The 23,488-nt window shown below is 42.9% G+C and overlaps 1 protein-coding gene across 3 annotated transcripts in view; it reads right to left on the bottom strand.

Annotated features, from left to right (window-relative positions):
* Window positions 1-23,488, bottom strand: part of sema5a (sema domain, seven thrombospondin repeats (type 1 and type 1-like), transmembrane domain (TM) and short cytoplasmic domain, (semaphorin) 5A) — a 112,512-nt gene that overhangs the window by 76,909 nt on the left and 12,115 nt on the right. For all 3 annotated transcript variants that reach the window (XM_063912127.1, XM_063912125.1, XM_063912126.1), the window contains exon 2: window positions 4,656-4,870. In XM_063912127.1, the coding sequence (XP_063768197.1) occupies window positions 4,656-4,803 (148 nt within the window). In that variant the 5' untranslated portion in view covers window positions 4,804-4,870. The remainder of the gene's footprint in view (window positions 1-4,655; window positions 4,871-23,488) is intronic.

Here is a 23,488-nt window from a genome sequence, read left to right on the forward strand (position 1 = left end):
CAATTATGTTATTTAAAGCTGGAAAAACAAGCGTGTTTTACAGCTGAAAGTCCTGCAACCTCAACCGTCCGTGGCTGTGTGTGCTGTGGCCGCGGGACATTGAGTGATTCATGCAAAACAAACCGCCGTGCAACCACAAATAAGTGTGTAATAAAATATTTTAATCTCATGTGCTAGCAGTCATTTGGTTATAGAGGATGTGGGAGATGTCTTCGGGCCACTTAAAAAAAAGAGATTCAAATATATCTGTAAGGAAATGACAGTGGGACTTATTGCAGCCGGTAAATCTAAGACAAACAAGTCCAAAAATATGGAGAAAGTCCCCTCTTCATTCCACTGGAAGCCATTAAAACATGGCGGGAACATGGCTGGCCTTGGACACGCATAGAGCGGACTAAATGTTTTTAAGCCCTGAAAACCTTGGAGGGCTTTCAATTTAAAATAATCACCCCCAAATGACCAATTAAAGGATCTCCGATACCCGCTACAGCCTGTTGCGTTTATGAATGCTGTGAGGCCATTTGTTTATCTTCCCGCTTTCACTCGCCTCTCTAACGACGTGTTAGCCGTTCAGGGATGATAAAAGCTGAGCCCGGTCTGAGGCTGTGAAGCAGTTCATCTCCTCAGAGACGTGGCCCCGGGCATGTCCTGCAGAAGGCTTTGTTTACACCGCCGTTTATAACCTTTAAAAGCTCACAACCAGGGACAACTGTTGAATACAACACTTCATTAATACACTACATCTCAAGGGGTTTGAGCTACAAGGCTCAGAATGAGTGGCATCGGCTTGGGAGCTTGGTTGCCAATTTTGAAACACATATTTTAAAGATTTGTTGAGTTGTGTGTGTGTAGGTCTATACATTCAAGCTTTTCATTAACTTCACAGAAATGTACAACAAAATCACCGCCCAGAGTCTTTGTCTTTGTATGAAAGGGCAAACTCTTTAAACCCTTCCCCCCTGTACTAAAAATGGGATACAGCCTCCTTTAAATTATTCTATAAACGACAATGTACATTGGGCCCCTCCTGAAGCTATATTCAGAGTGTATATTCTGTATAAACATTTGGGACGTAGCTGCTGAACTATATAGGCTCCACTTTCTTCCTGAAACCCTACATTTCCAAAACCGCCGTACGAAGCAGAGAGTGGTCTTTAGACGTTAGCATCCTCGCACCACAGTAACAGATCTGTCGGCCAAGTGTTGTACCAAGTCAGAGAAACCACCGTCCCCAGCGGGGTCAAACCCATGTGAGGCACGCCCTTCAACAACCACAATCACACAGAGAGAGAAACGACTGTCACTGGAGCCCATGGACAAACCCTGACCCTGGCTCATTGTGCTAAGAACTGTTTAAGTACTTTTTATCTTACCAGGCTGGCTTAAACTGTGAGCATTGTGAACCTGCACAATGGAGAAGCTGCAGACCCAGCTGCACCAGAGTATCGCTCTTTTATTTCCTTAACCATACCGCCACCTCAGCCTTGAATACAAAAACACTCTCATGCAAGAATACAATCATCCAACTGCAGTTCATTCATCTTTTTCCTACTTATTGACAGTCGTTGTAAGCTCTAAATGTTAGAAAATGAGGTAAAATGATGCCCAAAACTCCAAGGTAATGTTGTTGTTCTTCCAACCCATTAGCTTTATAAATGAGTAAAGAATTAGTAGAGAAGACAGATAAGAACCACTCTCATGCCTTTACTTTAAATCGTCTAATTTACTAATCTGTATAAAAATTCATGTGTAAAGATGTGATTTTGCATGAATTATTGAAGTTTTTGGAATAAATTCAGCAAAAATTAGCATGACATGATGACTCTTTGCATTATTTTGCAGATGTTCTCCCCTAATGTTAGTGAGACACTATAAGACTAGTTTTTTTGTTCAATTTTGAACGTTATCTGCTAATTAAATAGCCATTATCATTGGTGGTCGCTGAATCAGAGCTTTTAGTAAGAAAGATAATTTACCAAAATATCCCACTATTTATTTTTAAGTCATATCCGAGCTGTAATGCTGCATCTCTAAATGTATGTCCACCACGGGTATAAGGCTCTCCTGAGCAGAGTGGGGGTGTAAAGAGCTCCGCAGGACACATTTAATGTGTTTGTAGTCCTCCCAGCACCACTGAAGAGCAGCCATGGCAGCGCTGCACATTTTCAACAACCAGGGATTATACTACATTACACAGAGCACAATGGCACACACGAGAGAGTAATCACAGGTTTAAGGAGAGCTTTCCGTTTGTGTGTATGCGTGCGTATGGATTCTGCAATGACACATGACTTTTTTTTGCGTTGAATGCAAAAAAGGCAAAGTCTGTAATTTGGTCTGAAAAGCTTTGTGGCTACTGTACGAGTCAGAACAATGAGATGAGTTTGAACCGCACAGAGACTATGATCAGGACATGAAAGGAAAGTCATTAAAACATAAATATAGCTGTGAGGGCAAAGAGACAGTCATGAGACCGCGGGAGTTAGCAGCTGCTCGAAAAAGGTCCGATATTTCCACAAGGTGAGCACCAATAAGATTGTGAAGTCAGTAAACAATGCTTTCTGTCGCCTCATGACCATAAAACCAGGCAGACGAAGCTGGTGTGTAGACAAGCGGGTGAGCTCCGAAACTTTGGGTGAACCTTTAGGGTCCAACAGCATTAACAAGCCAATGAATTTTACATGCATTCTGGGTAACGTTTCTGCATCAGTGCGATTTAATGTTATGAGCCCTAACTCCACCTTTTAACAGTGTGGATGCAGATGTTTGAGAGTAAGGCCTCTAACCAGAAGGTAAAGTGACTTTCTAGCTTTTACAAGACCAAATCTGCTATCATAAATAAGTCTCTAAAAAAGAAACGCATGGTCACAGTTCTCCCAGTTGTGTCTCTACATCTCTACGCCGACCCTTTTCATTAACGCACAAGCATGAGGCCACAGGAGCTTGATGGGCCATCATGGCGCATTAGAGAGAACAAACGCACTGACCACAGCTGACCCACGGGCTGCAGAGTGATCCTCTCACACAGTTAGTCATCATCATTGCACCCGGGTGGCGCAGAGGGAAGAGCCCCACCTCAGCTCACAGTGAAGTGATGAAGGCAGCTAAGAAAGATGAAGATTGAGGGTGGTAGAGTTCTCAAATCGTAAAGTAAAATCAGCTCCTTTGAATGCTCCTAACCTACTTCACCTCGGTGGAGGGCGTCATAGGAAATAAGTGAAGATGTTTCCAGGATCTCATTATCAAGTTTGAAATAACAAAGAGAAACCAAACGGTTGGTCACCCTCACCCTCCTGCACACTTGTATTGATCGGCCTGAAACCAAATAGTATGATTGAATGATCCATTTGAATAAATAATAATTAATGAAACATGTACATTACTCATTAGACCCACACATCTACTACTGTGCATATCACATGTTGAATTAGTGAAGAAACACCTGAAATGTTGACTTCAATTGAGGATCTTACAGGAGTTATTGTAGTGTTCTTAGCTCTCCTTTTGGTTTAACATGTTGTTGACATTTAAAAACTTATGAGCACTTAAGAAAGTTATGGCATGCGATGGAAAAGCCTAATAAACTCCATAGCTTCCACGATATGTGTTGGTCTGCCACGATCTGTGTTTTCATGACTGGCCTTCACGGAGCGTCACTGTAAAGGTTCCCGCTGCAGACGGTTCGACCCGGTGTCGTGCACGACGGTGTTACTGAATACATGTCTGTGCGTGCACGTGGATCTTTAGACATGCACTGACCTTGGTCTTCAGTTGCATTTTACCCCAGCCTGAACCTTGTGTGATTATCTGACTGGGGCTCTGCTGGACTGAAAACAGCTCAATGACATTTGGCTGCTTCGCTCAGGGCAGACAGGACCGGCATTGATCGCTATTGATGCTCTTTTTCGACTAAGTTTCACCTCATTTCATTACAGTTTAGTTGTTCAATAGCAGTGTGCAGTGAAAGGGTAAGGACGGTGAAATGTGATGCTGCGGAGACGTATAGTAAAGGCATGTGAGGAAGGTTGTGTCTGCTTTGTGCCTCAGGGGAAAAAATTAGGAGCTATCAGCTGCCGTTAAACACAGGCTGACTTTAATGCTTCCAGCTGAATCATATGAAAGGAGAATTGTGTGTTGAATGTGCACTTGAAGAATACACAGTGCTAAAGGAGGTTGAAGCGACATGTTCCAGGGAATAGAGGTAAGAAAAGTTACCTCTCAAGGTGTTAGCCTTCTTAAGTAAGGGTAACAAATCAATTCAGACACTTTAATCAATATCGTGTTTGTAGTCATCACACAAATAGCTAATTGCTAACGAGATGCCCGATATAAATGACAAGATACTCTTCTTTCTCTGCTTTTTAACTGACAACATTTCTCAAGAGTGTGTATGTCAGTTTCCTGTCTACAAATATAACCTTGTGAAGGAAGGAGGGGGTGCCAACAGGAGGGAGGGAGGGAGGGTAGAGTGAAGGCATGGAGGGAGGGGGGAATGAACTGTACTTAAAGAGAAAAATAATTACAAACAGGGAGATAAAAAATGTAATGAGGCGCATGGATGATGTCACCCTGTGTGTGTGTGTGTGTGTGTGTGTGTGTGTGTGTGTGTGTGTGTGTGTGTGTGTGTGTGTGTGTGTGTGTGTGTGTGTGTGTACCTGAGTGTGGGACGAGCGGGTGCTCTGTCTTGTGACAGGGGGATTCGGGCAGCAGCACGGGCCCTCTCCTACTTGCCACGCCTCCGGGCCGCAGGACCAGCATGCACTGCAGCAGGAGCAGTGCATGCTGGGTAACAGGGCGTCCCATGGGGGACGGGGCTTCGCTCGCTTCTCTTCAGGCCTCAGCGGTGGCCAAGAGCATTGGAGAGACACACCTGGGGACAGGAAGAGACACATGTGGGTTAAAGTGGGGACAGATGTAAATATTTTCTTTAGATTTTCTGTAAAAAGCAACAGGGTCTTCATTATTTTCCCTCCGTTTCTAATTAAGCTTTGCTGTAATGTGTAAGAGTTGGCAAGGAGGCTCTTTTTCATCACGTCTCTATCACGTATCTTAAACAAGGGTACGTGTATCTATCCTTAGTTTGCATCAGAGCACTGTATTACACTCTAGCCCCTTGCCACAATAACAAAGAACTCACTCCAGTGACGAAAAAGCAGCAAAAACAAATCCTACAGAAAGGAAACGAGGGAGAGAGGTGCAAAGAAAGGTGTGACAGATCCGGGGGGAAAAGTGTGTTCACATCTTGGTCACCCGGTGCATGAATCAGACATGGCTCTGTATTACCTCAAACACCTAGTGTGTGTGTGTGTGTGTGTGTGTGTGTGTGTGTGTGTGTGTGTGTGTGTGTGTGTGTGTGTGTGTGTGTGTGTGTGTGTGTGCAGAGTATCAGAGTAATTTCATTAGGAAGGGCAGCAGTAGTTCAATGGGTGCATGCATGTATTTATTAAGGCTCTATTTGTGTGAATATGTGTGTATGTATAGAGCTGCACTGCACAGCACTCCTTGCGGGTCAGTTAAACCTTACAGCTGCTGTAAATCTGATGTGTTTTTATTCACGACTAAGCCCTCAAATCGCTTCGTGTGATTATTATTTGATGCTTGCTGCAGATTCATGCTTCCCTGAAAAAGTCGGTCCCTTGCAAGAACAACAGAGCAGTTTCACAACCCAATTGTGCGTAATTTCCTCTGCATGTGTGTGTGTGTGTGTGTGTGTGTGTGTGTGTGGGGGGGGGGGGACTGATGAGCAGTCTACAGCATCTACATCATTACTTTTTAATCATTCATGTGATGCTATTACCAAGAGTGATTCATGCTGAGCGCAACAGAAGAATAATCCTCCCTGACGGAGCGCCTCAGTCTGCAGCGGGTGTGGTGGAGTGAATAAAGACACCGAGGATCTCAGCTGTCTTTGCTTAAGTTTTATTGCATTATGCATCTAAACCTGTGGAGCCACATTATTATAGAATTACATTTGAAATAGGCTTTTCTTTTGTTGTCCAGCCAGAGGAGCATGAACGATCCTCCATGACAAGACCCATTAAATCACTCTATTTCCACCATTCACAATACACTGTATCTTAGGGAAAGGAGTATTCAATAAAGGCTTCCTACACCATTATAATATGAAGTGCTTCTTATTTTCCAGTTAAACTGGTGGGAAGTGGGAAGAGTTAATTAACTGTGATTTATGGGCTGCAAACAAGATACATCAACTTTTAACACCTTGTTTGTTGTGGTAAGCAAAAATATGAAAACTTCTGCAAGCTGCTAAAAGAGAAAATTGAAGTGAGCAAAGAGAAGGAAAGAAAGAGGGGAACATTTGCTCTCTGTGAAGTCTGAACCCCTGCAGGTCTGCAGAGCTCTGAGTGGCTGCTGGCTTCAACACACGTCACCTCTCTGCTCCGGCCTTCAAATGGAAACCTTAATGCTGAGAGTGTGTGCTCGTTTTATTTCATTTTTCCTCCTTGAAAGGAAAGTTTACTTTGCCTTTAGCGTGCATGAATAGACTCTGTAACCTTGGGGCCTTTAGTGGAGAACACTTACAGTCCGGTGTGTGAATGCAGGGCCTCAGTAATGTGAAACACCTGTCACGCAGCACATACAGCCAGCACCAGTTGCCTCTCTTTATTCTTTTCCTCCCGACTTGACGCTTCGCACGTCAGCTTGTGCTCTTTTGCAGCGTTGCTTCAGTCAACGTGTCGTTTTACATGTCACTTCTCTTTGTCTGCTGTCTCTCTGACAGGCTGTGAGTGAGTCACTTTCTTTCAGTAGCAGAGACATGCTTATTGTCTCATAAACTCTTTTACTTTGGGAAAATATTATATTAAGTGTGCATAGGAGAACATGAGAGTGGATGTTTTCACAGCTGTTCAGAGAGGGCTGTGGTATTGTTCGAAGGTGGAAAGTACATTTACTCAAGTACTGTAATCAGGTACAAATATGCCGTACTGGTACTTATTTGTATATTTTTAGTTACCTGCTACATAATGTTGGCTTAAAAACACAGAATTACATGAAACATTATCTTGTTTTCTAAATTAAACTGGCCACATGTTAGACAGGACTCAGAGTACTTGATTAATCTGGCCTATTGAGGGATAGTTAATAGTGTCTCAACATTTTGACTTTATGTTTTATCTGTGTTAAGTGTGTTTGAGCACCTCTAAAAGCGCTGTTTAATAAAATGTACTATTATTATTATTTCTATCTACAAACATTCAGGTCATTATTCATTTATTTTAGATTTCTTTGCAATGGATACTTTTACCTTTAATGCTTTAAGTATATTTTGCTGAATCTGTTTGAATTATTTTCACATTAATAACATTTCAAATGCAGGAATGAGTATTAGTACCTTTACTGAACTCAAGGATCCAAATACTTCTTCCAACACTGGTATTGCACATATGTGGGCGTCTCCACCACACACACACACACACACACACACACACACACACACACACACACACACACACACACACACACACACACACACACACACACACACACACACACACACACACACACACACACACACACACACACACACACACACAGTCTTGTCTGACAGCAGCAGGACACGGTGCTCTCTGTTGACCTCTCTGCCTCTGCACTCGACCTCTCATGTCTGCACACCCAGCACGTGCATGCTTGGAAAACAAAGTCCCGGCCTCTCGTATACGAGCTCTTTGTAAAGCTGTTTCTAGAATAAGAAAATATGTAGCACTTTTATCCTCACCACTCATGCTGCATTCAGGTTTTACTGATTCCCAGCATGTTTTAAAAACCTGGTTGTAGTTTAATATTAAAGATGCCCTGCAGACATTTCACATAAAAAAACACCGATGTGTGTTTCCTCGAGGTCGAACAAATGTGTGTGGTACTTTTTCCTTAGTGTGAAACACTTACAAAACAAATGACTGAATATTTTAAATTATACAGGCTTTCCATCAGTGTGTTGTCTTCTCCCTGCCTTTATTCTGTGTAAGTGGGGACCCAATCATAACCAAATTGCTCCATAGTGCTTCCAGTGGTAAAAACTAACCAGGGTTTCCTTAATTTAACCACAGGATAATTTAAATGATATCTAAAATAGAATAAAAGACTAATGCAGGATTTAAATGATAGCCAGTGTTTTAAATATACATATCCACGTCCAATTGTGAGGAAACCCTTGCTGTTTTCCTCCCTTTCCTCATATGTATTAAATGAATCCATCTCTGAACGTGCAGAGTTAATGCAAACCATACATTACATGGTGAAACAATTACAAACCCCTTAAAGTAGTTCTGTAAATAAGCCATAAATAAAATACTGAAATGCATATGGCACTTTTCACGCCCTGATTTATGCCCACACAGCGACAGACAGCCGGGACGTGATTTCACACCAGACCGTTGTTTCTCTCTGAAGTGTTTTCTGGTGGATCCTATTTTCTCTTTAGCTCACCACAAGCCACCGACTGCTCCTGAGGGAGAATAAACTGGGAGAGTGTTGTGAGCTGTTCGCTGGTCTAGCTCTAAATCATCTCCAGGGCATCAGCACACCCCTCCACCTCCTCCTCCTCTCTTCCCTCTGTCTCTCTTTCATACCTCTGCAAATACGGACACACAGAAACGCAGGTACAGTCCCACGTACGCTCTGAAATCACCCGGGAACCGGTGATGGATAACACACCGGTGCATTCAGGGCACTTAGCAGGCGCGAGGAAAACAGACAAAAAAGATGTGGTGTAGACCATGATGTCATTTCAAATGCATGGACAAAACAATCAGTATTCCTGCCAGGATGATGCTACACTCAGATGGCACAGACCGATGTGATCTTTACAAACAAATCCACCATCAAAAGGCTTTCTATCCACTTTTGTGGACTAAATGTCTGCTGCTTTTATGCACCATCATGTGGAAAGTATGCACTACAAAAGACAGACTACACGCATCTTGCACTCTGCCAGGTGTCTCTGCAACGAACACTGCTGTAATGTTTGATTGAACGGCTACAAACCGCAACACCTCCCAGCTCCTCCATTAGCATCTTTCTCATGTTTACCAGTCGTATCTCTAAAGAAACATACACTCATTTTATTTCACGCAGCTGTGTGCACCTGCTTTATGTCGCCTTCTCTCTTAGTAGCATCACATGGGAGCAACAACGACCTGAAGCGTTATTACAAGTCTTTTCAAGAGAAGATGGAACCAGTCTGGACATGTAAATCTGCACAGGAACACGCAGTGGACCCATACACTGTAGCAGGTGAGGATCATTTGCAGCCCCTACCAGCTGGTTGGTGAGGAGTCTGCAGGCAATGACGGAGAAACAGTGTGAATCACCACAACCATCAGGTCCTTGAATCATGCATACGCACAAACAATATCAGCTCCACACACACAGATCCTTCAATTAAAAGGCAGCATATTGAATGTCAAACCTCCAGAAAAGTAGAAGAAAACTGAAGCTGATGCTCCGTCCGCTTGCAGCCAAACGTTGCCAGCTGAGTAATGGATTAGCTCAGACAATCAATAGCTGTTTGCTGCAGTTTTTGAAAGTTATAAAAGGCCATTCAGCCTTGTATAGACAGTACCACACACACACACACACACACACACACACACACACACACACACACACACACACACACACACACACACACACACACACACACACACACACACACACACACACACACACACACACACCTGTATGGTGGATGTGGAGGTGTCAGCTAACTAATCAATGGAAGTCTTCCTGCAGTAACGAGTGGAGAGGATCATATTAACACCGCTATTGATTTAGTCCGAGGCAGACTTCATGGTGGTTGAATTACACGATACATAATGAATACACTCCAGAATAAACGCCAGCTCTGTAGCTGTCACACACACACATACACACACACACACACACACACACACACACACACACACACACACACACACACACACACACACACACACACACACACACACACACACACACACACACACACACACACACACACACACACACACACACGCTCTCATAAAAACACGTTTGTCAAAGTGGTGCAGTGATGATCCATCTGTCCAAACACAGTCAGAAGGGTGTGAGTATGTGTGTGTATGAGGGGTCATAACACACTGCTAATGGAGGCCTCTCTCTCTCTCTCTCTCTCTCTCTCTCAGACAGGACACACACACCAGTAAAATCACCAGACTTTGCTTTAGAGCCGAGAACACAAAAGCACTCCAGAGCTGCTTCATAAAGCTGCATGTTTGTCACGAGTGTGTGTGTGTGTGTGTGTGTGTGTGTGTGTGTGTGTGTGTGTGTGTGTGTGTGTGTGTGTGTGTGTGTGTGTGTGTGTGTGTGTGTGTGTGTGTGTGTGTGTGTGTGTGTGTGTGTGTGTGTTTGCCTGTCTATCAGATGGGTTATTGCCAGTTGTTGTTTGTTGTTCTTCTGAGTCTCTCACTCTCTGCCAAATGGGATCTGTGGTTCTGGCGTCTTGTGTTTTTAGAGGAGAAGTGACGGACGTGTTTGCTCTGCTGTCTGAGTGACTGGATTATGTTTGAACGTAGTAATTGATTTATAAAAGAATAGAATCACTACTATAAAGTCAGGACTGTGTGAGGAGCCGGGATGTGACGATCCAATCAGAGTTGAATCACTGCAAACATTTACATTTCATTTCCAAAGTTTGAACCCAAAATGCTGCTCAAATTCTGAGTCACACATATTTAATTATTGAGTTTCTTTTACCTTTACTTTCTGGCTTTTGTTTGAGCTTTACTTATCAATCTGTCCATCTGTTTATGTATTTGTGTATATCTCCCTATGGTGCTCCTCAAATTAAATCAATGCATCTATAAAACACTTCAACGAACTGAGAAAAGCGCCATCATAAATCTAGCTGATTTACAGATGAGATTTATGATGGTTTGTGTTTTAATGTTGATGGAACGCTTTTATTATCAAGTGTTTTATTAATTACAACGTATTTTAAGTGCTTTACGATTAAAGCCTGATGAATGGGTTTCTGATCTCATGAGCTATGTATTCCTTCCTTTAGAGGGGTAGAAAATTAGTTGTGGAGAATTTTAGATGACTATGTTAACGACTGTCTTGAGTGACAAACGACGTGGCGGAATAACCCACCAGGTGAGTGACACTGATCGTCTGAGCGAGTGAATGACTGCAGCGTGACACAACATGATGGACGGAGCGACAGCCCCGTCCCGCCTCCACCTGTCATTGACCTTCCTCCCGATCCCTGCCGGGGTCTCGTCGGAGGATGACAGCGAGAGTGACGGACCGATGATATCGCCATCAGAGCCTCGGCGGGGTCCTTTCCGCTCCACGACCCCCGGATCAGGGGGCAGGGTAATGTTTGTTTCTGTCCAACAGTGGGATTGAAAAAGGCGCACCTGGGTCGGAGGACTGTTTGTTTCAAAAGCTAATCTGCCCAGCTCAGTGTGACGCTTCGGATGCACGAGTCAAATGTGCACGATTTGGGTTGGTCAGACACTAGATCAGAATCAGAATTCTTTGTCCCACAACGGGTACACTTACGGTATTACAATAGCAAGAGTTTCATCAGAGGTGGGAGAAGTACTCAGGTCTTTGAGTAAAAGTAGAAGTACTCAGATCTTGTACTTGAGTAAAGTAGAAGTACTCAGATCTATACTTAAAGTAGCGACAGTAAAAGTAGTCATTGTCTGATTGGTCCATTTCAGAATAATATCTCTGATATGTTTTATAATGATTGATCATCAAAGTGTTCTCAGAGCTGGTAAAGGTGCAGCTAGTTTTACTGGGTGTGTATACTGCAGGGTAGCTGCTGGATTTACTGTAAGACACACACACGGTTCATCTCCCTCACATTGTACTGATACTGTGGTGCAGAAATACATGTTAGAGCATGGTATTAATTATTATAGGTGATATATAATGTATATTACTTTACAGATTTGATGTAATTGTCTGGTTTCCTCGATGTAAATCTCTTTGAACAACGTTAATATAAAGCCTACATTCTCCTCTGCTTCATCACCAAGAACGTTTCCCTGAGTCTTTGCAAAATCAATCTTTAGACAGCATGTTCAACAAACTGCTCCGTAATGGAATAACATGAAATTGAGTAAATACTGGATCAGTCCCCCTCCCCCCCCCCCCTGCCGCCGTGATGATGCTACGAGATTTCAATCTGTTGTTTGAGATGGCTGCAGATATGGAAAACAGAGCTGTGTGTGTGTTTTAGTCTCAGCATGTGGGGGGAATTACACAGCTGAAGAAACACATGGCTGGTGCTGGACTGGAACAAACATGGCAGGTACATTGTTTCCTCTTTTTTCATAAAGATTTATTCAACGTTTATTTCTGAGCTCCTCCATTTCTGGTGGTGGAAGTTATTCCCCCGACTTTAATGCCAAAATAAAATACATTCATTGCAGTTTTGTTCCAGGTTTTTACGATTAAAGTAGCAGGTACTCAGTTCACGATGTGTTTCAAACTTGCTGGAAGATTTAACAGTAAAATAAAGTAGCCATGGAGTCAATTTAAGAAAATGTCACCCTCCTTTGCTCCTGAGTAATGTTTGCACACACCTCCTTTTTTGTACATGCTGCAAAACACAATGAATCGTAAAGAGTACTTTGCAGAGGTGAGCGTCTTTTTTTGACTAGCCCTGATGACTCCCCAGACCACAACTCTATTTTCTTCAGCTGAATCTGGGACTTAACATTCACACACACACACACACACACACACACACACACACACACACACACACACACACACACACACACACACACACACACACACACACACACACACACACACACACACACACACACACACACACACACACACACACACACACACACACACACACACACACACTTGAATGACTTGCTCAAAAACACACCCAGCAATTTCACCCGAGTCCCACCCTAAACTCTCTAAATCCTGCTGTTATTTTTACTCCCGCTGATGCATCACCTCGTGCCTGACTGTGGTCTGCGCGAGTGTTTCTACACAACACATCTCCAGACGACGAAGCGCTTTCACAACAAGCAATATGTGGCAGGAAAAGTGACATCATCGTGAAAGAGCTCACAGATTAGCAGCAGGACTGTGTTGCTGCCTGCATGATTGCTGGAGGTACTGTAGTTCAACTTGCCCTGCGACTGCAGACGATTACAGGAGTCCTGCCCTCTGAATTCAGAGCAGGGCTTTTAAATCTGCTCGCTTCCAAATTAGGTCAAGGTAAGGCAGAGTCAGGACTTGTAGGCTGCACAGCCGACTTCATCATTTCAGAGAATTAATCATTTCTGAGGTTGGTTGGTTTTCCTTTCTCGTCTTTTGACAGGAGTATTATGAATATAGATACACTGAGAAATCCTTTCATTTGTATTCATCTCTTCTAGGAACCGTACCGTGTTCTTCTTAAAGAAAAAGTTTGACATTTTGGTGAAACGTGCTCATTCGCTTTCTTGCAGAGAGTTGAAAACCACTCTCTGCATGCTGAATGTGAAGCTAGTCACTTAGCTTAGCTTAAAGACTGTAAAGAGAGGCAATCATGTTTTGCATTCATATGGAAAAGCTGACGTATAAGAGGGGGAGAAGTTACTTCCACTTTACTCAACAACTATCGATCAAAAACACGCCAGTCAAAGTTTATACCATTGAATGAATATTCCTCATGGGTTGGAGGATGCTTTTGTGGCGCTCACAATGGAGGAGTACTCTCGGATTTCTGCTTAACGGAGTAAAGTGTGTGAACCACACTTGGTCTGACACCCTGTTATACAGTGATCTTGTGTTTATTACCTGTACTTTGTACTTAAAAGCATATGATAGAATGTGTTTATTTGCAGAAGAACCCAAGAGGAGATCAGAAATGACATTATTAAAGTCCACATGAAGAACAGAAACTTCATCCTGATCTGTGGACAGCACACACTCTGCCTTTCAGCACTGATTAACTCTGTACCTCTACAGCCACACTGCCACTGAGAGATGTCTGCATAACACTGTGTCAACACGTGAAAAAGTCCTGTGGCTGACCCGGCACAGCTCGGCTGTTAAGGCATTGTCTCTGACACTCGGCACCCCCGGGCGATACTGTGTGCGCTGCTCTCAGTGTTGTTCACACGCAGCACATTGTCACAACAAGCGCTGCAGTGGCTTAAATCTCAGGGAGGAAACTGAGTGTGTGTCACCCCCGTCCCAAAACTACATATCAAGCTACCTCTGTGACATGACAGCAAGTGCTGGGTTGCAAAACACTTGCTTACACAAGGCTTCAATGCTAATGTCATTGACTCTAAAGCTAGCACTGAACATGAACACAGCCTTCAAAACAAGATATACCACACCCTAAACTGATTTGCAGGTGTAAGATCAGGTTACTAATCGCTGATCAAAAACAACCCCGTTGAAGGTTTGTACAATAATGATTTCCTTCATGTTGAACTGCTTGAATCATGCATTGGCATCAACTATGTTGTGCACTTCAAAGCCATTGCCGGTGCATTGGCAGCCGGACCGATCCACACGACAGGAGCTGTGCCATCTGACGCCTGATCGATGCAGCAGCAAAATAACTCAACAAACAGGCAGGAAACCCATGCCTTCTGCTGCTACGAGGGGCATAAAGCCCACCGCTGAGAGAAGGAGCCTTTTTTTAAAGCTTTAATTACATGCTTGGCTAACGGGTAGCCGACTGTCTCGCTGAGCGCAAAATGACACTATCACCGTCTACAGCTGTCCACAGGTTCAAAGCTGACACAAACACACCTGCCCTCTGCACAGCTAAAGGTGCAAAGCAAAGCAATTGCACTCCTGCTCCGCAGATATCAGGGGTGACTCACAACCACCGAACCAGCTCATTGATCTTTGCTTTCTAAAGGGCACCGGCGCCTAACAGAAGAATGACATGCTAGCTTGATGCTAACCAGACGCTCTATCACACACCCATCCGAGGGTAAATTGAGAAGAGGAATCAGTGAGTGAGACTTTTTGTTCTGCACAGAGCTCTGCAGTTTTGAATCATCCAATTATTAATATCATAATCAATCATATCAGCTTTTGCACCGACAGGATATGACGGGGGGAATGATGGATGAAATCTCTCACAGATAGATTCCACTGCAGGGGAGGTCCAGTCTCTTTGGTTATACTTGCTGTAAATGTGCCAATATTTCACTGGTATGTGCTGTTGGATCTTCTACCTCAGGGGTAAAGGGTTTAAAAGTGCATGCAATTCAACACAGTGGTTGTGCTTTATACTCTTGTACTAAATGTACTTTATTTTTAGTACTACATGCAGCTTCTTGCACTGTTGCATGCAATATGTATGCAATTGAGACATGGTGCCTTGAAGCCCTCTGTCTTATATATGTCCGATGCAAAGGATTGTGGGTCAGAATAGGCTGAAAAGCATAAGCTGGGTGTGAGACTCAGTTGGTGGACGCATACGACAGTGGGACGGTTATTGTAGTCTTTATGAAGGAAGTAGGTCAGCATGAGCCTAAAGCATCTTCTATTGTAAACAATGTATTGATTAATGTTTCGACTAGATATGACAAAGTCCGTCTCATCATTTTCTTTCTTTTGACTGTGCTTCTTCACGGTCAAAAGTCCCAAAGAGAGGCAGCGCTGGGAGAAGACAGCGCTATAATCCATCTTTCCACATGTTCCTTGCAATCAACACATCCCAGATAACAAGCCAAGGAGGCTGCCAGCTCCTACAGCTCAGAATTATATGCCTGAAAAACAACAACAACAACCGCCTCTTTGGCTCAAAGACAAAATCATAACACATATATACTTCGACATAAAGGCCCTACAGATGGGGGGAGGCATAGGGAAGCTGCCTTGAGACGCGTCTTCTTACTGTATCTAAAGAAATGTGGCAGGAGGAATAGTAAATTAGCTCCTGGCTCCACTGGAACCAATTAATTACCAGTGTATGTGTCTGTGTGTGTGTGTGTGTGTGTGTGTGTGTGTGTGTGTGTTTGTGTGTGTGTGTGGGCCTGTGTGTGTGTCTGTTGAGTGCCTGGCCTCGGTAATTTGTCCCATTAACACCAGAGAGACGCACAATAGCAGAAAGTTATATCATTAATGAGAGGGAGAGATGGTTGACGGCAGCTGCTTTACCACCAGAGAGTGGTCTGTGTGTGTGTGTGTGTGTGTGTGTGTGTGTGTGTGTGTGTGTGTGTGTGTGTGTGTGTGTGTGTGTGTGTGTGTGTGTGTGTGTGTGTGCGTGTGTGTGAACATGTCTCCCAAGGCTAAACTGGAACAGCAGAGGAGCAAGAGTCGGAGACGGAGCCTGCAGGCATCCGATGTGATCGTGTCTCTGCTAGACCGAGCAAACAGACTCAGCCTCCCTTTCTTCTTCTGCGTGCTATACTGAGCAGTCTGAAGGCTCCTGTTTCACCAAGAACTGAATACACTCGTCCTCTCTGACAGTTTGCAGTCTCTCACAAATAGAGACGCCTCAGACCTGAAGCCACCTTTAAAATCTAGCTTCACACCTCAGCCACAGGCGACTCCTGTCTGTGGATCTATCAGGACAAGAAGAGGCAGGAAATATTTACTCGGAGTATGAAGGAGAAGCAGGCTTTAGGTTAGGGTTAGAAAACATAACCTCCTGCAGGAATACTTGAGCACTACGGCATGTGACCTTGTGGAAATGTGTTTTGAAAATTCACTCCAGCTAGTTTCAGAGGATCAAACACATCCTGAATCAGAAGAGTAAAGACAGCAAAGAAGAAGTCTAAAGAGTTTCTGTCCGACATTGTCTGCTGGAATGAGGTGTGCACTAATTAGAGGAAGGAGCCTTAAAGAAAGGATCTGATTGGTGGAAAAATTATCTGAAAAACCTCCAATCAACTCAGGTGAGTCGTGACATTTAGCCACAATTAATTGGGGATTGGAAAAGGACAACAAATACCCCAAAAATGATGCATAGCCGCTCAACGATGTAGTGTACTCCACTGACTCATCCTCTTCTAGTGCCTATATTCTGCTCTCTCCTGCTGGATCAGGCCCTCGGGGTGAAGTCTTTAATTGGGTGTTTGACTCCCAGTTGGAGTCCAGAAGAAGACTTTATTAGTCAGCGGGACAATTAGGGAGCGCTTGAGTGGAAAAGTATTGATTCTGCGTAGCCTATATACTTTATGCATAGTAACATAAATGAGAGCTGGTTAAGCTTCATGCATGCTTTTCTTTCTGCCCACATTTTGCAATCTATTTTGATTAATATTTGACAAAGACCCTATACAACTAAACTGCCTTCTCCGCCCGGACTGAGAGCGTAGTTTCTGGGCTGTAACACTGGATATTAACTTCATTTGTGCATCTTTAGAGACTCAGTTTGAATAAAGTCAGTAGCTGCTCTTAAAGTCATGGGACGCTCACATCCACATTTCCTGGTTAATAGGCTTATTTACATGCTGTGAAGATGGGAGTAAATCAAATGATTTTTTGTGCTGCATCTTTGAAACTCAACACATTATAAAAAGGAGGCTAACTCTCACCATCACGGCTCGGTAATTAAGACTCTGCTGGGAGGCGGTAATTGCATTTCCTTCTGCGTGATCCACCATATTTTCCCCATGGGAGAGGCCACGCTGTTTTTGTCAAATATTAATAGATGGGGAGATGTCCATCACGTAACGTTTTTCACTTGAGGACCATAACTGTATACTTTCCCTAATGATAGCCAACAAAACATCAATCATAACCTCTATCACAGAAACACGGCTCCAGCTCCTCCATGTCTTCCTTTAAAAATAATGCATTGACCTTAATGCAATCCCCCGCAGTGCAGCATGAATATTCACCTCCCTATTTATATAAGCTGACAGCTCTAATAGCCCATATTTCACCCCCACTGTACTGTAATAAAAGCAGAGAACCACCCCACCGTCACTATCTCCCCCTCATCGCCGGGCGCCATTATCTTCACGTTGAGGTCCAAGGGCTTAATGATCACGTCGTCCTTCACCATGAGCTCATTAACCGCTGGGACAAAGCCTTTTGTGCAGGTGGGTCTCCTCTGCAAATACCACAAGGAAGGTCAAGAGTCGCAGGGAATTAGAGAAAGATTTGACAGAGAACCTAGGAAGATGTGGGGGTTAAACGAGGGTTTCTGACTCCTATAAGAGGAAAGATGGTAGAACATTTAAACCAAACTAAAGCTGAATTACTCATATTCCATTCCACTGTACAGTAGTCATTCTTACTTTCTGAGTTACATGTACATGGCTCACTTTCCACCGTTGACTTGCATTAATTTACATATTTGTATGTTGAGTGTATTGTATGTTGGACTGTTGCCAAATACGACAAACTGTATATATTTATTCCTAAATCCAATGATCAACGCATGGGAAGTAATATATCTTTAATACCAAACTGTTAATAATGAATAAAATAGACAGTTTAATTCCTAAGACAAATTATAAACATATGGGAATGAAATGCAAATAAGTTTAATATAACACAATAAATATTAACGGTGTTACTTTTAATACAAAACTGTCACTCATCAAAAACTAATTTAAAATAGTATCATTGCATCAGGATTAAATGTTATTAAAACCATTCTTTTCTTCATCCATTCTGTTTGCCTCCGTTTGCATTTAAAAAGCATTTGATTTTAAATTAGAGAGCAACCTCCTCCTGTCAATCACACTAATCAATCTAATTTCAAGGGTTTAATCACTCTCACGTTTCAATAAATCTGGAGAAGCCGCCAGACTTCAGAGACGGACAGGAGGACAGACTTCAGTCGACTGAGGGAAGCTCAAAATTGAGGGTGATTTTCGGTCATTATTGATGCTGATCTCTCGGCGCGTCACACTTCCTAATCAGGTCTCACTAATGTTTCCACAGAGCCTCTGATCAATGACACTCTGCCCTCCTGACGCATCAAACTGCAGACAGGAAGCGTGAACTGCACAGTTAATCCGTTCCACCGCTGCACCGCTAAATCAGGGGGGGACGTACAGCAGGTCACAGGTGTATATGAATAAGACACACATGCTGACACGCTTTACGCAGATCTGGTGTGGCACACGTGAACATTCCACCATTAATAAAAGTCATACTCAATAAACACTTCCCCAATATGGAGTTCAGGTTCAGTTCATTTTTTAGGACAGGTGGGGACATTTAGATGTCAAAGAGGCAACAGAACAGGAGATAACACACATTTTCTGGCTGTAAAATTACATAAACTAACACACAGAAATAAAGCATCTCAATATAAACGTAGCGGTTAGCATTTAGCATGAAACTGAAATAGCTCACAATGCTATTTGAAGCTAGCTAACGGTACCATTTAATTAAGCCAGCTAAAGTAAAAAAGAACACAAGCTCAAAAGTCTAATGCTATGTGCTAGCCACCCCGTGAGACTGCATGCTTCTGCACAGCGATGATTTGAGCTAAATGCTATCAGTCAGTTTCATTTATGTCTCAGGAGTTTATCCACATCCCTGGTTATTGTTTCTTTTGTAGAATGCAAACATAATGTAAAGCCTACTTGTGAGTGAACGTGACTGATCTAAAGTGCTAATTAAACAACAGCTTGTGCACGCACGCCGTCAACAACACTCTGTCATAACTGCCTGGCAGCCATTATTCAGCCTTTTCAGATTTCATATCACAAACAATTTTGAATATTTGACGACGTCACAGTAGAACAACTAATTGCACGTCTCTGGGGACAGTTGCCCCCCGAAACACTGACAACCAAAACAAGTTTCCTCTAATTGACCTAAAATGAGCCGTGTAACAAACAGAAATCCCTTTGATAATGTGTCATCACTTCCTCCAGACGAACCGAGAGAGCGACAGGAACAAGAGGAAACAACGAGAGAGAAAACACACCCTGTCTGTCTGCCAGTCCAACACAGAGAGAGCTCACAGATGCTGTCTGTCAGCAGACAAATCACACATCAAACAGACTGAAAAAGCTGCAAATTGCCACATATCACAGAAGCAGTGTCTTTAACATATTTTTGTCTGGGAAAACTACAAAGATATCAAAACCCCACCCTGTCTGACTGTGAGCGGGTCTATAATTGTGATAAGAATGTGTGTGTCAGCAATCTTACAGGAGCACTGCAGGTGTGTGTGTGTGTGTGTGTGTGTGTGTGTGTGTGTAAACACTGCAGGCTTCATGTTGGTCTTTAACGAGTTTTGTGGGGGGAACTCCGAGATTTCCGGGATAAAAGTGAGACTGTAGTCTGTGTTTGGGCCGGTATTACACCTGCAGGCTGCTCGGATAATTTGATTAGCAGGTACGGTGCTCTGTGTCCTCTGCACTGAAATGAAGTCTCGCACAAGGGCACGCTGACACCCACTCACACACACACACTTAACACAAAGGAACACACACACACACACACACACACACACACACACACCATCTGTCTTTTTTCTTTCTTCCAAAACATGCATCAGGGATGGGAATCAGAGAGGCCCCACTATACGATATCATCACAATAAAGGTATGGTACGGTAAATTGTGCGATATGCCAAGCACATTTAATATATATCACATTTTTTAAAACCAAGTTTTACTGGAAAAATAGATTTTTTTAGATCTATTTTATCTTAAAAGTTTTTTGCACATTCATGTTATCTAAATACTCCATAATAGCTTCGACAGACTTCCTGCCAATCCCACTAAACTCTGGATCATATAGCGGATTGAAAAAAAGCTATTTCTACCCTAAAAGTTCAATTTGTATTTGCAACATCAGTAATGTCTACTGCAAAAGAAGCTTGTCGTCCAAGTTAAGATGCAATATAAAACTACTATGCCCTTTCAGGTTTTCCCCACCCTCAACACACATGCCGCCTCGACCCCACCCAAAATGTTCCAGAGGAGCAGAAACAAAAGCGTCTAATCAGCAGCTACATCGGCCTCCTGAGATGAAGGGAGCCGGCGTGGCATGCGTCTGTAGCTGTGACAGCTCTAATTTAAGCTCAGGGCTAAATATACGGCGCGGCGCTGCACCTCTGACCGACTTCACCAGCGTCTTTGATGGCTCGCCATCAAACATGAGTATCAACTCTTTAACTCACAATATATGAATTCACTTTCTATGTTTAGGTCTCTCTTATTGCTGCTGAGATAAAAAGAGGAGGAAAAATAACTCACAATTCACATTCATGCAGCCAGTGGGCGTCTGTAATCAAGACATCTGACTCAAGAAGTGTATACTCCTATTTCACATTATTATTATTATTTTTACTCTACTCCATTTACTCTAAGTACATTTAGCAATTTAAATATTATTATTATCATATTCTTTACAATATTGATTGGCTATTAAACATTGAAATAACATACAGCCAACCCTCCCTAACCTTCCACATGACATATTTCAGTAAAACCAAGTAAGAAAGAATCATGAAATATATAACAATGTAAAAAAGAAGCAAAACAAAACTCAAAACTGGTCTGATTTGGGTTGACTGAACACTTCCCATAAATAACGGCACGCATGGATTTGGAAAGGCCTTCCTGTGTCATTCCTTTAACAGGTACAGGTTGCGGTGCAGGTTAAAGCCCCTTAACCGCTCTTTATCCGCAGCAGGCGGTCGTAAAGACTCGGGGGCGTTTCTAATGTGTGGTCTCTCCGGTGTTGACGCAGCGCCCTCGGGTCCATCTGGGTCTGATTGTAGGCCAGAAACAGATGTTGCTGTGTGTGTGTGTGTGTTTGTTTTTCACCACCTGAAAGCATGTGCATGTGCACAGCTGTCTACCTGAGCCAAATGTCTCCATTACTGCTGAAACACCTCTTTGTTAGTGAGTTTGTGCATGACCCACTTATATCACTTTGCTTACCTGCATGTTCCTCCGCTGTAACTGTCCTCTTTATATGTATCTGTGTTATGATTGGATGCTGCTTTTCTGATCTTATTTCTCTGTATTTACACGTCTTTTCCTCCATGTGTGGACCATATATCGTATGAATAGGTGTGGACACAGTATGCACCGTGCAATGGGATATTTAGAACATTAAATACTTTAATAATCCAGTAATCTTTTTAAAAATGCCAACTATCCTGCTTCTTAAGTGTTCGTATTTCTGCTTTTCCTGATTTATATCAGAGTCAACTAAACATCTTTAGCATAAATACTCAGAAAATAAGGTAATCTAAGCGGCATCCGGAGCGTTCTCATTATTTTCTAACATTTTATGGACAAAAGGTTCAATTGAGAAACCAGAAGGGCACTAAAGAGTGCCAAACAACGCCAAGGCCGTTCCCATAAGTACAAATAATGCATGCTCAATGATTTATATCAGCTTCTACAAATGTTTTCCTTGGCTCAAGATACGACCTTCAAACCCGCTTAAGTTTCATGAAAATTGGTCTGGTACAGAAAAACAGATAAGTGCCTTGGTGGATGTAATAAGCAGCACATTCATCAGTGTATTCACCAACTTTGAAAACAAAGAAAGCAGTTAGTCGACTAATCAGCCTGCTCTACATGACGGAGCTTCTCTGCAGAAAGATAATAGCGTGTCCAGCAGTGGCTCAGTCAGTAGGGGCTTGCACTGGGAATCGTAGGGTCGCCGGTTCAAGTCCCCAAACAGACTTGAAATATGGAAAGTGGACTGCTACTTGGAGAGGTCCCAGTTCACCTCTAGGCCCTGCTGTGGTGCCTTTGAGCAAGGCCCCAGACACCTCCAATCCCCCCTCTCCATTGCTGCACGATAGCTGCCCACTGCTCCTAGTACTAGGATGGGTTAAATGCAGAGGACTAATTTCACTGTGTGTGCTCTGCTGTGTGCATGTATGTGACTAATAAAGAGGGTTTCATCCTCCCATTCTATTCTACTGGAATCTAAACTTTTCTCAGCAGGTTTTATGATTTATTTTGAAGGGAAGTCTCTCAGAATATCAGAACGATAATAGTTATAGGACTTTACATTATACTCATTTATACACATTTATTTAAAGCCTATTAAACTCATTATTATCAAGACTTTTTTGCAACTTGTGAGCCATACTTCCATGCCTCTGATTTAACAAGAATCCCTCTTATAAAACCAACACTGGTTGCAGATTAGCAGCATTCTAAAGGTGCTCTCTGTACCCTTATATATTGCGTTTTGCTTATATTACAATGCAAACTTTATTGTGCCTGACCCAGTTACAGAAATGTTGAGCTCTTCTGTGTTAGGTGGGGGTAGACGTGTCAGAAATCCAGACGCTACACTGACTGATATTGCTGAGCAGCGTGCAGGCAGTGGACAGCGTCAGAACAAATTTAAGTGAGTACGTGCGTGACGACGCCTGATGACTGTGCTGCGATTTATCCTCCAGCTGAACACTCCTGCCACTTCGTCTGGACGCCTGCTGCATATATTAGCTTTGCATATTATTTTTGTCCAAGTGAAAATGCATTTGAAAAGGTTTCCTTGAATAAGAATATGCATAGGAGTGATTTCCTGCTCGTCTGCAAGAAACACGCTGAAGGTAAGG

Source organism: Eleginops maclovinus, chromosome 21, assembly GCF_036324505.1.
Source record: "Eleginops maclovinus isolate JMC-PN-2008 ecotype Puerto Natales chromosome 21, JC_Emac_rtc_rv5, whole genome shotgun sequence".
Classification (NCBI taxonomy): Eukaryota; Metazoa; Chordata; class Actinopteri; order Perciformes; family Eleginopidae; genus Eleginops; species Eleginops maclovinus.